Source organism: Protopterus annectens, chromosome 2.part2 (genome assembly GCF_019279795.1).
Source record: "Protopterus annectens isolate FY-2018-M chromosome 2.part2, PAN1.0, whole genome shotgun sequence".
Taxonomy (NCBI): Eukaryota; Metazoa; Chordata; order Ceratodontiformes; family Protopteridae; genus Protopterus; species Protopterus annectens.
In genome coordinates, this window is record NC_056730.1 from 809,376,843 (window position 1) to 809,393,016 (window position 16,174).

Consider the following 16,174-nt stretch of genomic DNA (forward strand, 5'->3'; position numbering starts at 1 on the left):
ATGTGGAGACATCTAGGCCTCTGGAAACTCAAGGTATTGGGCCTACAGAAACTAATCCCTCAGATGGGTCCGGAGCCGCTGAGCAGGCATTGGCTTCTGAGGGTGTTTTCAGACCTTCACAATTTACCATTAAAACAACAGCCAAGACAAAGGTACCATTAAAGACAAAGAAACAAATACAGCATTCTCCTGGACAGTCCTCCATGCCTAAGAAACAGATGCTTAAAATGGCTGAAGACCTCATTACTCTAATCAGAGGTTTCCATCCCCCTCCTGAGAAAAGGCCTAGGCAGGATACAGACTATGACTCCTCTGATCAGGTTTCCATTTCCTCTGATTCCTCTTCAGACCAGGGATACTCTCTACCCCTCTATGAAGACTCTGATGCTGAAGAATCTATCCCTTCAGCTTCTCCTCCTGAGGATTATTCTTTTGGGGAAACTTTACATACCCTGAGGGAGCATTTCCATTGGGAAAGTCAGGATTACTCAGAATCCAAGAAAATGCTCAGGGATTTCCTCTTATTGTCTCAGCACAGGCCCCTGGCTATTCCACCTGTGCTAGATATTCTGGATGATGTGTTCTCTGAATCCATCTTATCTCCTGACTCTTTGCCCCCTGCTCCAGCTAAGCCAGATAGGTATTATAGAGTCCCTGACTCTCACAAGTTTCTTTACAAAAACTCTTCTGCTGATCCAGAAACTATTTCCCAGGTTCCAAAAGGGGTTAAGGCTTCCATTGCAAAAACTCCAGTACTCTTTGACAGAGATTCCAGAGCTTTGGATAGATGGGGGAAGAAAGTATACACGTCTGCAACTTTAGCAGTAAGAGCTTTAAATTGCCAATTTCACATGCTTAAGTATCAACAATATTTAATGGTTCAGTTAAAACAGAAAATGCTTGCAAGCTCAGAAGCTCCTGATTGTAAAGAAATGCAGGATTTATTGCATGTAGTTGAACAGGTGGGAAAACATACTGTGCAATGTGGTTTTGATTCTTTAGAGGCCTCTTGTAGAGCCACAATTACAGGTTCTGTTATTCGAAGACATGCTTGGTTAAAAGAACAAAGTTTACCTGATCATGGTAAGGCAAAATTATTGGATGCTCCTTTACAGCATGATACCTTGTTTGGTGTTAAGGCAGAAGAGGTGTTAAAGAAAATGGAGAGGATAAAGCTAAATCTATGCAAACAGTCAAGGATTTCTTACAGGTACAGCCACCTCGGTTTAGCAGAAATTGGCCAACAAAGAATTGGTCCTTTCCAGTGTCAAACAGGCTTCAGAGAGGCAGATACAGACGCCCAAGAGGCAGATCTCAACCCCAAGGCTCAAACAGACAATGACAGTGGGGCACCTCAACCCCAAAAGGAGGTGAGGACAAGTCTCAACCTTACAGGAAACAGTCACAATGACTTTCCTCTTCATACGCCAAGCACGTCCCTTTTGGAAGCCCCCTTAGGGGGAAAACTAGCACTTTTTTCTCAAAACTGGCAAACAATCACCCAAGACAAATGGGTTCTGAATATTGTGTCTCAAGGTTACAGATTCCACTTTCATACTTTACCAAAGCTAAAAGGAATGCCAGACCTGCCACAAAATCAATGGGCAGAGGCACAAAAACATATTTCACCCCTCATGGACATGAGAGCTATTCAAAAAGTACCACAACAGGGAAAAGGACAAGGATTTTACTCAAGACTCTTCCTGGTCCCCCGAAAGGACAAAGCCTGGAGACCCATACTAGACCTTTCAATTCTGAATACTTACCTGGATATTCCAAAATTCAAAATGTTGACATTACAGCAGCTTCTACCCATGCTGGGCAAGAAGGCTTGTCTTGTTACTCTGGACCTCAAAGAGGCATACCTGCATGTCCCTATCAGACACAATTGCAGAAGATACCTCAGATTCAAAGCTGGTACAATGCACTGCCAATTCTCTGCACTGCCCTTTGGCTTATCTACTGTGCCCAGGGTCTTTACATATCTGTTAATAAATATACATGGAATACTATAAGTTAAAGAATAGCATTTTTTGAAGGTAATTTGATGTTGATTTCAATTTTTAATGTTGAGATTTAAAGGACAAAATACTGGTAGAGCACTTTAAATTTATTTATAAAATGATGTAATTGATTAATTAGTGCTGATTAACTTAGAAAATTTGTATAAATAACAGTTAACAGCACTCTGTATTTGTGATCCATTTGAAGGCGAAAAGCCGAGGTTCCAGATCGCAATAAACGCTTTACTGGCATGGTGCTGGTTGAATTTGTGTTTTTCTTTGAAGTTGCTGGTTTTCCATAGTGTTTGTACAATTGCAGAAGATACCTCAGATTCAAAGCTGGTACAATGCACTGCCAATTCTCTGCACTGCCCTTTGGCTTATTTACTGTGCCCAGGGTCTTCACAAAGTGCCTGGCACTAGTAATTGCATTTTGCAGACAAAAAGGAATTCAAATATATTCATACCTGGACGACTGCCTCATTCAAGCAGAGACAAAGGACATTCTTCTACAGCATCTGGCGTTTGTAAAAAAGTTGCTAATTTTTCTAGGGTACACAGTAAATGAAAATAAGTCAAAACTAGTGCCCTCACAACAGATTACATTCTTGGGTGCCAGCTTAAATACAACGGCCCAGATGGCTTACCTCACACCAGACAAACAAGTTCAACTAACTCAATATTTTCAATTACTGGCAAAAAAGTCCCATCTCCCTGCAAGAAAAATTCTGCAGGCCCTGGGATTCATGGCATCCTGCATACTACTAATACCATATGCCAGACTGCATATGAGGAAATTACAATGGTACCTAAAAAGTGTTTGGACTCAACACTCTCACAGTTTAGAAGCAATAATACCAATGATTCCCTGCCTACAACAGGAGTTTCGATGGTGGGCATAGGCATGTCACCTAAACAAGGGTCAGCCTTTTACCCAACCCACAGCCAGGCAAACTCGTAACAACAGATGCTTCGGATTACGCCTGGGGAGCACACATGGCAGGAAAATGCATTCAGGGCAAGTGGACCACAGACCAGATGCATCTTCACATCAATCAGCTTTCAAGGACCTTCTACATCCAGGACAACTATTACTAAAGACAGACAACACCACAGTAATATGGTACATAAACAAGCAAGGGGGCACTCATTCTTATCCCCAGTGCAGGTAAGCCATGACCTTGTGGAACACAGCTTTAACGTACCAAGTTCACCTGCAAGCACAATTCCTGTTAGGAAAGAAAAATACTCTGGCAGATGACATAAGCAGAAATATCATGGACCCTTACGAATGGAAATTGAATCCACAAATCTTCAGCATGGTAACGCAAAATGGGGATGCCCAGACATAGATCTTTTTGCCTCCCCACTGAATTGCCAACTACAAAAATTCTGCACAATGACTTATTACAAACAAGCATGGAAAGTGGATGCTCTTCTGTTCAGCCGGAAAAACCTAAAAGTTTATGCCTTCCCACCACTGCCCCTCCTTTCAAAGGTACTCCTAAAAGCCAGACAAGAAAAACCACAGATGATCCTGATTGCTCCTGACTGGCCATGCCAGCTCTGGTACCCTATCTTAAGGAACTTGACTCAGGGCCCACCGTGGATTTTGCCTCAAATTCCACAAGTTCTGACTCAACAAAACAGTTAGATTCTGCAGGGTCAGCTCAAAACCCTAAACCTGGCTGCATGGCAGATACTTTAGTCAAACAAGCAACACCTCTCTCTAAAGCTGTTATGGATGTCATTTTGGAGGCCAGGAGGCCTAGCACCAGGAAAGCTTACTCAAAAAAAATGGAAGAGATTTTGCGCCTGGAACCAGGCTCAAAGCCTTGACCCTCTTGTTCCAAACATTCCTCAGATTTTACAATACTTAACTGAGATGCTGGACAGAGGCCTATCCTTCTCATCAATTAAGATCCACGCCTCTGCCATTTCAGCACATTACAACACGGATCCTCCTTTATTCTCTCATCCCTTGCTAAAGCAGTACCTCAGAGGGGCTAAAAACATAAGACCGCCCCGGAGAGCACCAACACCAACTTGGGACCTCAATTTCGTTTTGGAAAAACTGACCCTACCACCTTTTGAGCCAGTCAATACAGCTGATCTAAACTTTTTATCATGGAAAACAGCTCTGCTCCTGGAAGTAACTTCAGCACGAAGAGTCTCAGAGCTACAGGCATTAATGGCAGTGGAACCTTTTATAATTTTTCATCAGGACAGGGTATCTTTAAGGACAAACCCTACCTTTATGCCAAAGGTGGTATCTAGTGTGGCTCTTAGCCAAACCATCCATTTGCCAACGTTTTATCCAAACCCCCAGAATAAAATGGAGAAACTTCTGCATTCTTTGGACATACACAGGCAGCTACGCTTCTACTTGGACAAAACAAAAGCTTTCAGGAAAATTGAACAACTGTTTCTAGCATATGTTGCAGGATCACAGGGCAAGGCTATCTCAAAGCAGACTATATCCAAATGGATAGGACACTGTATTCGGTACTGCTACACACAGCATGGAAAATCAGTCCCAAATAACATTAGGCCACATTCCACCAGGGCAACAGCCTTTCTCAGAGGAGTACCTACCAAGGAAATTTTGGAGGCTGCAACTTGGAGTTCAGTGCACACCTTTACCAAGCATTACCACCTGCCTCTTTACTCTAAATACAGAGCAGGATTTGCCACTGCAGTTCTGCAGGGCCTCATAGCCAATCCTAACTCTTTATAGACCAGCCACCCAACCTTAGCTTTGGGATTCTACCCAAGTGTGATGACTGCAGCAGTGTAACACGATGAACATAGTACAGTTTTGTACCTACCATAAATGTAGATGTTCGACACTGCTGCAGTCCAGGTTACCCTCCCTCCATCCCCTCTGATCTAGCTGGACTTATCTATACCTTTCTATCCTGTACAACCTTTGGGGTGTATTTGCTGGTAACTGAAGGTATTGTTTTTATTTTATATGTATATTTTTGATTAGCAATATGTATTGCCTACCTGCTTCGGGGCACCTGACATCTGGGGCAAGAAAAACTGAAGAAAATGGCGTCGGATGCATCTTATATACCCCTGGCTCACTGACGTCAGGGAAAAAGCGACAGAAACCAACGCTGGCTCAAGACTTTGGAACTCTGGCCAACTCCGGGACCGCCTGATGGCAGGATAACCCAAGTGTGATGATTGCAGCAGTGTGAACACTCAAACATCTACATTTATGGTAGGTACAAAACTGTACTTTATGATGTAGCAGAGGCTTCTGCTAGATCTGTTGCATCCACCTTGGTGCTCCGCAAGATATTCATGGCTTTGGCTTCAACCCCTGCCTGAGGATTTCAAATCCAAAATTCTTGATACTCCACTAGACCACTACCTCCTGTTTGGGAAACAGTCTGCTGAACTCTTTAAGAATCTTCAGGAGAAAAGTAAGGAGCTTCAAGACATTAAGCACCTTTTGGTATCCCCTATACCTAAATACTACAGAAACTGTCCAGCTAAGACCACCTATGTCAGAAGAACCCCCTCCACTGCTACCCCTTCCTCAACCAGGCGTAGGAGAGGTGCCATGAAGCAGGCCTCTTCCATACCAGCCTGTTCTCTACCTACTTCCAGACAGCCATTTCAGGACAGAAATGGCAACAACAATGCATGACTGCCTTGCCCATCTCCCCCTTTCAGTCTGTCTCTCCTATTGCCTGCCCCTCTGGAAAACCATTACCTCTGATTGCTGGGTCCTGGCAATAGTAGAAGAGGGATACTTTCTCTCTTGGAAAAAAAGGCTCCCCTCTCATGGGATCCCATTCTCCCCAAAAAACCAAATGCACCTTATTTGAGACATTATACTACTGTCCCATGGAACCATAGAACCTGCTCCCTCCAGGGCAAGAAGGAAAGGGCTTTTACTCAAAGCTATTTCTAGTACCAAAAAAGGACGGACCATGGAGGCCAAACCTCTTCCTAAAAGTCCCATCCTTGAGAATGTTATCCCTCCAAACCCTACTTCCATTGTTGCCAGCACAAGCGTTCATTGTCACTCTAGACCTGAAGAAGGCCTACCTCCACATCCCTATCTAACCCTCTCACAGAAAGTACTTATGTTTCACTGGGCCCTGTTCTCACTTTCAATTTACTGCCTTGCCCTTTGGATTATCCACTGCACCCAGGTCTTCACCAAATATCTTGCTCCAGCCATAGCCTATTGCAGAACCAAGGGCATTCAGATCTACCCCTACCTAGACGATATCCTCATTCTTGCAGAAAAAGAAGTCACCCTATAAAGACATCTGCAGTTTACCATGTCTCTGCTACAAGATCCTATGGCTCACCCTCAATCTCTCCTAGTCATCCCTAACACCATAGCAGGACAAAATCTTTCTGGGCTGCAGAATTCGAACAGACCTGATGAAGGCATTCCTTCCTCAGAACAAAGGACTTTCCTTAACAGGCCACTTCCAGACTCTGCTCCAGATCCACCAACTATCAGCAAGACAATTCATGTGACTTCTGGGCCTTATGGCAGCCACCATTCCTATGCTACCATTAACCAGTATGCACATGAGAAAACTACAGTGGTATCTAAAAAGTGTGTGGTCCCAACACAACCACCCTCTAGAATTCCAGATTCCCTTCCTACCTTGCCTAAAGGCAGAGTAAGGTGGTGGATCTAACAAGTTCAAATTAACTCAGGACTTCCCCTTCCCACACCAGCTCAGTACATGCACACAGATGCATCAGACCTGGGCTGGGGGCTACCATGAAGGGCCTCAAGATGCAAGAACGCTGGCAGTCACCCCTCCAGAAAAAACACATCAATGTGAGAGAAATGACTGCAGTCCTTTTGGCACGGAAAATGTTTCTTCCCATCCTTCAGCCAGGTCCCCTACAAATCTTCACAGACAACACCACAGTCTTGTGGTACATCAACAAACAGGGAGGGACCAAGTCTTATATCTTCTGCAGGCTAGTAATCCAGATTTGGGATCTAACCTCCCAAAACAACTTATCTCTGCAGGCAGCCTACATACCATCCCAAGACAGCCACCAAGCAGATGCTTTCAGTAGATCATCCTCTGCATCACGAGTGGATGTTAAACAGAATTTTTTTCTAGACATTGTCCACCAGTGGGGCACACCTCAAATAGATTTGTTTCCTTTCCCCCAGAACAGACAACTGAAAAAACTTTGTACCAAGGACCACTCCCCACTAGCTTGGAGAGTGGACGCCTTCACCATCTAATGGAAGGGGTGATTTCTGTATGCATTTCCCCCCTTCCCTCTCATTCAAAAGGTCCTCCTGAAGATAAGGAGGACATGCCATAAATCTTGCTGGTGACTCCCTATTGGCCAAGGCAGTATTGGTTTCCCCTTCTACTATCCATTGATAAGGGCAGTCACCACAAGTTACCCCACAAGATGGACCTACTCGCACAGCAGAAGGGAACACTCATTCACCCTTACCTGGAAATGCTAAGTCTAACACTCTGGGTGATAAACCTTTAATACCCTTCAGAGACCACTACTCTAAGGACATGCTTTCAGTCCTGAGGGAGGCCAGGAAACCTAATACAAGGAGATCCTACACTTTAAAATGGGAAAGATTCTCCAAATGGTGTCTCCAAAGACATAGGAATCCCTTTCTAGTGGATGTCCCTCTAGACTTAGCTTATATGTGTGAACTTATCAAGGCAGGACTTTCATACTCTTCAGTGAAAGTCCACCTATCTGCAATCTCTGCCTGCTTACCCTTAGACCCGCCTCTACTCTTCAGGTTAGATGTTAAATTTTCCTGAAAGGAGTCTTGCACATCAGGCCACCAAGGAAGCCCATTCCACCACCTTGGGACCTAAACTTTATCCTAGAAAAACTCACACTGGCCCCATTTGGACCAGCCAGCTATTCAACACTTCAAATGTGCACATGGAAAACAATTCTGATGGTAGCTCTCACCTCAGCTAGAAGGGTGTTAGAGTTACAGGCACTCATGGCTTGTCCCAGCTACACTATCTTCCACAAAGACAAGATGATCCTGTGCATCAATCCTTTTTTCATGCCCAAAGAGCTCAGTGAGCTATCATTAAACCAGTCCATCCACCTGCCCACTTTCTTTCCCTCTCCCATCAATGACAGTGTGGGAATACTCTATTCCCTGGATGTCCACAGACAGCTAAGATTTTGTTTGGACAAAACTAAGTCCATAAGGAAATCTAATCAACTATTTGTATTCTTTCATCCCAGGGCCCTAGGCAAGGCAGTCTCCATACAGACTATCTCCTGTTGGAGCAGGAAAAATATCTGCTTCTGTTACTCCTACCATGGCAAGGACTTACTAAAGAGGGTAGGAGCACACTACTAGGGCTGTAGCATCCTCCAAAGCCTTCTTCAAAGACCTGGGCACACCCTCCATCCTGTTGGTAGCCACCTGGTCCACTATTCATACCTTTACCAGACACTACAAATTGGACCATATCTCAAGAGCCAGAGCAGGTATATGGAGTCAGCTACATCTACCTAGACCCTTCTTCCTAAGCTGTGGTACTCTCCCACACTGAGAATACTGCAACATGGCAATAGAAGGACATGGAATAGTTGTGTAAAATCTTAACATAACCATAGATGTCCTCCTCTTCCATGTTGCAGTATTCCTTCCCTCCAACCTATCCCCTTGCATGCCTTTTCATCTGTCAGTGGAGCACCCTGGAGCACCATTTAGACTATGGTCACACTGGGCAGCCAATGGCACTTTGCACTTCTGGAGGACAGCATTTGGCTCTATCTAGTACACTGTCCACCTGGGCAGCTAGATGTTCTTCATGTTTCACTGTTGCAGTCATTACATTTGGGTTATCTGCTTGCAGTAGCCCTCAGTCGACCTGATTAACAAAGTCTTGGGTCCTGCATCGGTTGCTGTCCCTTATTCCATGATGTCAGGTCGTCATGGGGTATAAAACATGCAGCCGATGCTTATTACATCAGTCTTTCTTGCCATGTGGTGCCCGAAGCAGAAGCAGTTCGCAAGTGCCGGTCGGCCAACTCCTGAAATTTTTGTTTTCGAGTTTCAGAACCGAAGTCTTCAACTAAAGTGAAGTACTCCATTGGGGAAACTTTTTCTTGCTCCTTACCGATGTCAGTAAAAGTTAATTGCATTACTTGTGGAAAGCAAATACCTCATAAAGATTTTCATTCGTACTGTATTCCTTGCCTAGGCCCTGACCACGACGTACCTTGCTGTTGGTTTTGTGCTTTATTTAATCAGCGCACTATCCGTCGCTGGTATATTTTTGCCTCTAAATATTTTGGTTCTCGGTTTATTTATCCAGAAATGTCATCGGTTAGCCATCCGACTACCGGGATTTTGAAAAAACACAAAGATAAAGACAGAGACAGGCCTGACGACTCTTCTCCTAAGCCAGCCGCCAGTTTGTCGGTACTCAGTGAGGCGCTTTCGCAGCCCCTGATACCTGCTGCTTCTGATTCGCAGGCCTCTACTGAGACCCATTCAGAGTCTGGTATGCCGTGAGATGCTTAAACTGTGGAACCCGCCGATGTCTCTACCTTGAATGGGTCCGAAGCTGCTGTGCAGGTACCGGCTTCTGATGGTGTATTCAGGCCTACAGATTTGCATATTAAACAGATGCCTCCTTCTTCATTTAGGCCTAAATCTCGAACCATGCCTAAAAAACCGATGCCCAGGGTACATGCTCAGGCCTCTATGCCTAAAAAACAAATGATAAGAATGGCTGAAGATCTTATAACTCTAATTAGGGGAAGCCAACCTCCCCCTTCTAAGAGACCCAGGACTGAAGTTGTTTATGAAACTTCTGACCAGGATTCTGATTTTTCTGATTCTTCTGATTATCTGGATTTGCTCTGATCTACTTATGAGGGTTCTGATGCTGAGGACTCTATTTCCTCTGCTTCCCCTCCAGAGGATTTTTCTTTTGGTGAAACCTTACATACTCTAAGGGAGCATTTCCACTGGGAAAGCCAGGATTTTTCTGATTCAAAAAAGAGGCTTAGGGATTTCTTACTCCTGTCTCAGCATAGGCCTTTAGCATTCCTCCTGTAATAGACATTGTTGATGATGCTTTTTCAGAATCTAGTTTGTCCCCTGATTCCCTGCCTCCTGCTCCCAGAAAACCTGACAGATATTACAGGGTTCCTGATTCACACAAGTTCCCTTTTAAAAATCCTATTGCGGATCCAGAGACTATTTCACAGGGACCCAAGGGCATTAAGGCTTCTACTGTTAAAAATCCTACTCCTCCTGAAAGAGACTCCAGGATGCTGGAGATAGATGGGGTAAGAAGGTTTACACTTCTGCAACCTTGGCCATTAGGGCTTTAAACTGCCAGTTTCATATGTTAAAGTATCAACATGTTATTGGGTTGCTTAAACAGAAAATTATGTTGATTCCTGACTGTGCTGAAAATAAAGAATTACAGGATTTAATGCATTCTGCTGAACAGGTTGGTAAACATACTTTGCAATGTGGATTTGATTCATTAGAGGCCTCTTGCAGGGCTGCTGTTAGTGGGTCTGTGCTCAGAAGGCATGCTTGTCTTAAGGAGCAATCTTTGCCTGATCACGTTAAAGCGAAACTGTTGGATGCTCCCTTAAATCAGGACCGCCTGTTTGGCAACAAAGCTGAGGAAGTTCTTAAAAAGATGGAAGATAAAGCTAAATCTATGCAAGCTGTTAAATATTTCTTGCAAGTTCAGCTTCCTAGATTTAGTAGGCATTGGCCCTCTAAGAATTGGTCCTTTCCAGCCCCTTCCAGGTCTTCTCAAGCTAAACCCAGACACAGCAGAAACACTAGATTTTAGTCCCAGGGGACACACAGAACTAAGCAGTGGGGGATTTCCGCACCCAAATCTGGGAGTAGTAAGTCTCCCCCCATGGAAAACTGTCTCAATGACTTGCTTTTAAAACTTCCAAGCACTTCCCAACTGAATGCTCCTTTAGGCGGAAAGATTGGTCTGCAGGCCAAAAACTGAGAATTCATTACATGGGTTTTTAAATACAGTGTCCCAAGGATACAGATTTCACTTCCACACGTTGCCAACACGAAGCAGGTGGCCAGATCTACCCCCATATCAGTGGGCAGAGGCCCAAAATCATCAAGTACTCTCTCTCTCTTAAGCATGGGGGCTATTCAGTTGGTACCAGAAGAGGAAAAGGGACAAGTTTCTATTCAAGACTTTTCCTGGTACCCAGAAAAGGCAATACATGGCATCCTATCCTGAACCTTTCTACTCTAAACACCTTTCTGGTGATTCCAAAATTCAGAATGCTGACTCTTCACCAGCTGCTTCCTATGCTAGGCAAAGATGCATGGTTAGCAATACTAGACTTAAAAGAAGCATACCTGCACATCCCTATCAGGGAGTCTTGCAGAAGATACGTATGCTCCAAAGCAGGCTACATGCACCAACAGTTCTCTGCACTGCCCTATGGCTTATCTACTGCACCCAGGGTATTCACAAAGTGCCTAGCTCCAGTCATTGCATTTTGCAGGCAAAGAAATAGTCAAATATACCCATACTTGGACGATTGTCTAATTCAGGCAGAAAGCCAGGACATACTTTTGAATCATCTGGCCTTTGTTCAAAGGGTGCTGACTTGTCTGGGGTACACCATAAAAGAAAAGAAAAGAAATCACACCTAGTACCCTGTCAACAAATTATATTCCTGGGAGCAAGCTTGAATACAACTTCCCAGATGGCTTTCCTCACGCCAGAGAAATGGATTCATTTGAAAACCTATTTCAAAAAAGTGGCCACAAAAACCCAGTTATCAGCAAGGCAAATACTGCAAGCCTTGGAGTTCAATGCCTCCTGCGTTCGTCTAATTCCATATGCAAGGCTGCATATGAGTAAACTACAATGGTATCTCAAAAGCCTATGGTGTCAAGATTCACAGGATCTAGAAGCAATGATTCCTATCAGACCTTGCCTATGCCTGGAGTTCCTTTGGTGGGCAGAGGCCTGCCACCAAAACAGGGGACTACCATTCACACTAACCCCTGCCGCCCAAACCTTAGCAACAGATGCATCATATACATGGGGGGGCTCACCTGGCATGGAAGTGCATTCAGGGCAAATGGAACCCAAGTCAAATGCACCTGCACATAAATCAAAAGGAAATGTTAGCTGTACAGAATGCTCTGACAGCCTTCAAGGACCACATTCTTCCAGGACAACTAATGGTAAAGACGGACAACACAACTGTCATGTGGTACATATTCTTACCCCCTCTGCAGACTAGCCATGGCATTGTGGAACACAGTCTTGAGCTATCAAGTGAATCTGCAAGCTCAGTTCCTGCCAGGAAAACTAAATACACTGGCAGACGGACTAAGTAGAAACCTCATGGACCCACATGAGTGGAAACAGGAACTAAGGATTTTCAACATGTTGACAAGCAAATGGGGGAGCCCAGATATAGACCTGCTTGCCTCCCCCCAGAACCATCAATTGGATAAATTTTGCACAAGGATTCCCCACAAGCTAGCTTGGAAAGTGGATGCTGTATCCTTCAGCTGGAAAAACCTATCAGTTTATGCCTTACCTTCTCTGCTCTCCAAGGTACTACTAAAGATCAAACAGGACAAGCCAAGGACGATTTTAATTGATCCAGACTGGCCACGCCAACACTGGTACCCCTTCTTGCGCAGTGTGTCATGCTTGGCCCCATGGAACCTGCCTCAGACTCGTTCCCTGTTGTCTCAGCAGAAAAACCAGATTCTGCACCCTCAGCTGCAAACCCTGACCCTAGCAGCCTGGCCAATTACCTAATCTCTCCTTTACCATCCCTCAGTAAATCAGTGTTAGATATCATTTTAGAGGCAAGGAGGCCTAGTACTAGAAAGTCTTATGCTGCAAAATGGAAAAGATTTTGTGCCTGGAATCAGTCTCAAGGGATGAGCCCAGCAGTGCCCAATTTACCTCAGCTTCTACAATACTTGACTGAGATGCTTCTTAAGGGCTTGTCCTTTTCCTCCATCAAAATTCATGCCTCAGCCATTTCAGCTCATTATAGCACAGAGCCTCTCCTCTTCTCTCACCCACTGCTCTGTGGATTTAGCATGTACTTTTTTTTTTTTATCAACCACACTAATGATATTCCCGTCATCCTGGCGAACATCTAAGATATCATGATTTGTTGATATTTGTTGTCAAGATGAAAGCAGGAATTTAACATCATAAAACATGATATAAACTGTTATTTCACTACTGTGGGTATGATTCACTCAGATTGTAAAAGAAGGAAAATTATTTTTTCTGTAATTAAAGCACAACCCTGATTATCAAATTTGGGCAATAAATTAACAGTAAGTATCTACATTTAATCCTTCTGATGGTCTAACGTATAAAACAACTTATGTTTCTTTCTGTGACTAGACATTTTTGCTTATTCATGACAAGAGGTTGATGACAATGAGTAGTAATAGTAGTTCACAAGATGTTAGTATAGTAGTGATTGCACATTGGTTGAAAAAATTTTATTCATATTTTTTATATATAGTTTTTAATTTTATAGCCAGACGTCTAAAACTGTTTCAGAATATCTCTTTAGAAATGCTTAAAACATAATTACATTTGTTACAATGCTTGTATTGCACAGTTTAAGTATATTTCTTCTTAAAAACAAAGTGTTGAGTAATTGTTTATTTTTGCAGTGGCTTTGTTTTCCTACGGCTGATCTGTCCTGCTGTACTAAATCCAAGAATGTTTAATATTATTTCAGGTAAGTTACTATTAAGTTTTTTTAAATGTCTTTAGTCCAAAGTATAGGGAACATGTGAGCTTTTGGTTTCTGTAGTGTGTGTGGGCTTTATATTGAATGATTTTTATTTTTTTATTTATCCGTTGCTTACTTGGTAATTGGTCAGGTTCTTTGCCTTTTCAGCCATTTTAATGCAGCCAGTCTATCAAAGATATAAGTACATCTGTGTGACAAAGAATGTTGGCCTAGAACTGGAGGAAGCTTGATATTTTTTGTGTTGCTGTATCTGTCATTCCTTTAGACACCTGCATTCTTGTCATATACTTCTACTTTCTGATTCCCACAGAGATGTATTTTTCAGGGCTTACACCATTTTTCTAAGCTATATGTCAGCCTGTATTCCTGTTGGTGAAATCAAGTTATACCTATGCTTGTGCAAATTAACATGCCTTAATGCTCTTTTTTTTTTATTGCCATAATGTGGTTAATAACTCTTTATACAGACATTGAGCCTGTCCGATTTTATCAAGTAGTGAGTTTTTGTTGCCTCCCCTTACCATTGTGACATCTTTTAGCCACTGGATGACAGTGCAGTAATTTATAGTCAAGAATGAGGATTCTTGAGTGTTTACAACATGAGGGAATCTTAACACTGAAGACCAAGATGATTTTTTCATTTTTATTTGTATAGCGTACCCCCGCATTCCCTGGCTGCAGATGAATAGAAGAGTTTTTGTGTCTTTTTCTGACAGAGCAAGAGTGATACGTGATTACCTTTTTTTATTTTATCTCATTGGCATAACACTGGGCAAGCAGTCACAGGATTTATAGCATGCATAGTCATGTACACCTTTTAGTAGACACATTTAAACATGTTTGCCACCCTCTTAAAGTACTTAATACTGCTCACCACCCAAATCATGCAGGGCTGTGCATGATAACCTTGATGTAAATTTTGTCTCCCTATTCATTCATCAAGACTAGCCTTAAAAATAGTCAGAATAGCCATTTTGTTTGACTTGTAGGGGTACATTATTGTATAGACTGGTAAAATGTTGAGTTAGAAACATATTCTAGCAAGTCTTGTTAACTTGTTTGTGTAGGTATGGGTCTACAGTGTTTGTAGAGCCACTGGTTTTAAAAACTCTTGTTGAATTATTTGCTACCCTGAAGCATTTTTTCCTACATACTTTTCTTTTGATCCAAAATGAGGTGGGGGTTCCCTTGAGTCTTTTTAAGGAGTAAGGTCAGTTTCTGAGTGTATGGAGGTATTGAGTTAAACTGCCCTTTCACAGGGTTAGCTAGGGCAGGAATTCCTATCAAGTGGATGAGCATATGTGTTTCGTGTTGCTCTGAAGATGCAAAGGTGTGCATCGTTGCATGTTAGGAGTGTTAGAGTGGTGAGGGAGTATACTTTTCTTGTAGTGCAGAGTTAAAATATGGTAGAAATGGATGATTTTTGTCTTCAGAATGTATTGGATAGAGATTTTTTTTAAAACATGGCAGATACTGTAAGATGTTAAGACAGTCTGACTGAAGGCTGGTTTAAGGAGAAAATGGTGTGTTAAATGTGCACAGAATATAACTCATGAATAAGATCACGTAATTGACCCAAGATCTACTCCTGTCTGTGTTTTGCATAAGACTGAGATTCAGATTCAGGAATATATTGATGTTGTTAGTGGCCACTTATTCCCATAGGTCAAAATATTAAAAAACAGATGGGTTCAAACTGATGTAGTGGTGTGTGCTGAAATATAAAAAGTAATAGGAAAAATACCTGTGTAATTGCTCACTTTCTGTGCAGGATGCTAATACACAGTTATGTTTACACATGGATAAGGATTTAACGAATGAAAATTCTAGGAGTCGTAGATCTCATGTTTTTCTGATTAATGTACTAATGTTGGATGTTTCTGTGAATTCTGATAATGGGGGAGTTAGTCAATTTTGTGTTATAATTAAAGCTGTAAGTAATGACTATTTTGTTAAGGGCACAAAGTCTGCCCAGTGATGAAAGTACTACAGGTGGGCTAGATGACAGTGAAGAGGTCAGTAGCAAGAAGAGAAGGGTTCTGGCAGGGTCCAGGTTTAGTTGCACATGAGATGGAATTTACTGAAGTTTGTTAACAGTGGACAGCAAGATGGTATTCCTAAAATTATAAAGTATATCCTGATGATTGTGAGAGAGACTATGCTCAGGAGAATTCGAAACATGCTACCTAAGTATAACAAAAAACATGCTGGTATCCTATCTAAGGGGCTGTATAATGTTTGATATATTAAAGTCTTTAAAAAGACTGTACTAGTCGTGAAGGATATATGATAAGGTAGTGGAGGATAAACAGATGAGGGTAGAAGTAACACAAGCTTAATTTACTAGTTATGTTACAGATATAAGTGAGTCAGTGGAGGAAGTTTTAGTAAATTCTGTGTGA

General features: G+C 42.6%; 1 protein-coding gene across 1 annotated transcript in view; it reads left to right on the forward strand.

The window, feature by feature from the left end:
• The window catches only part of RASA1 (RAS p21 protein activator 1), a 3,076,403-nt gene that overhangs the window by 2,513,238 nt on the left and 546,991 nt on the right, over window positions 1–16,174 (forward strand). Inside the window, exon 21 of the mRNA XM_044064149.1 lies at window positions 13,690–13,757. Within this exon, the coding sequence (XP_043920084.1) occupies window positions 13,690–13,757 (68 nt within the window). The remainder of the gene's footprint in view (window positions 1–13,689; window positions 13,758–16,174) is intronic.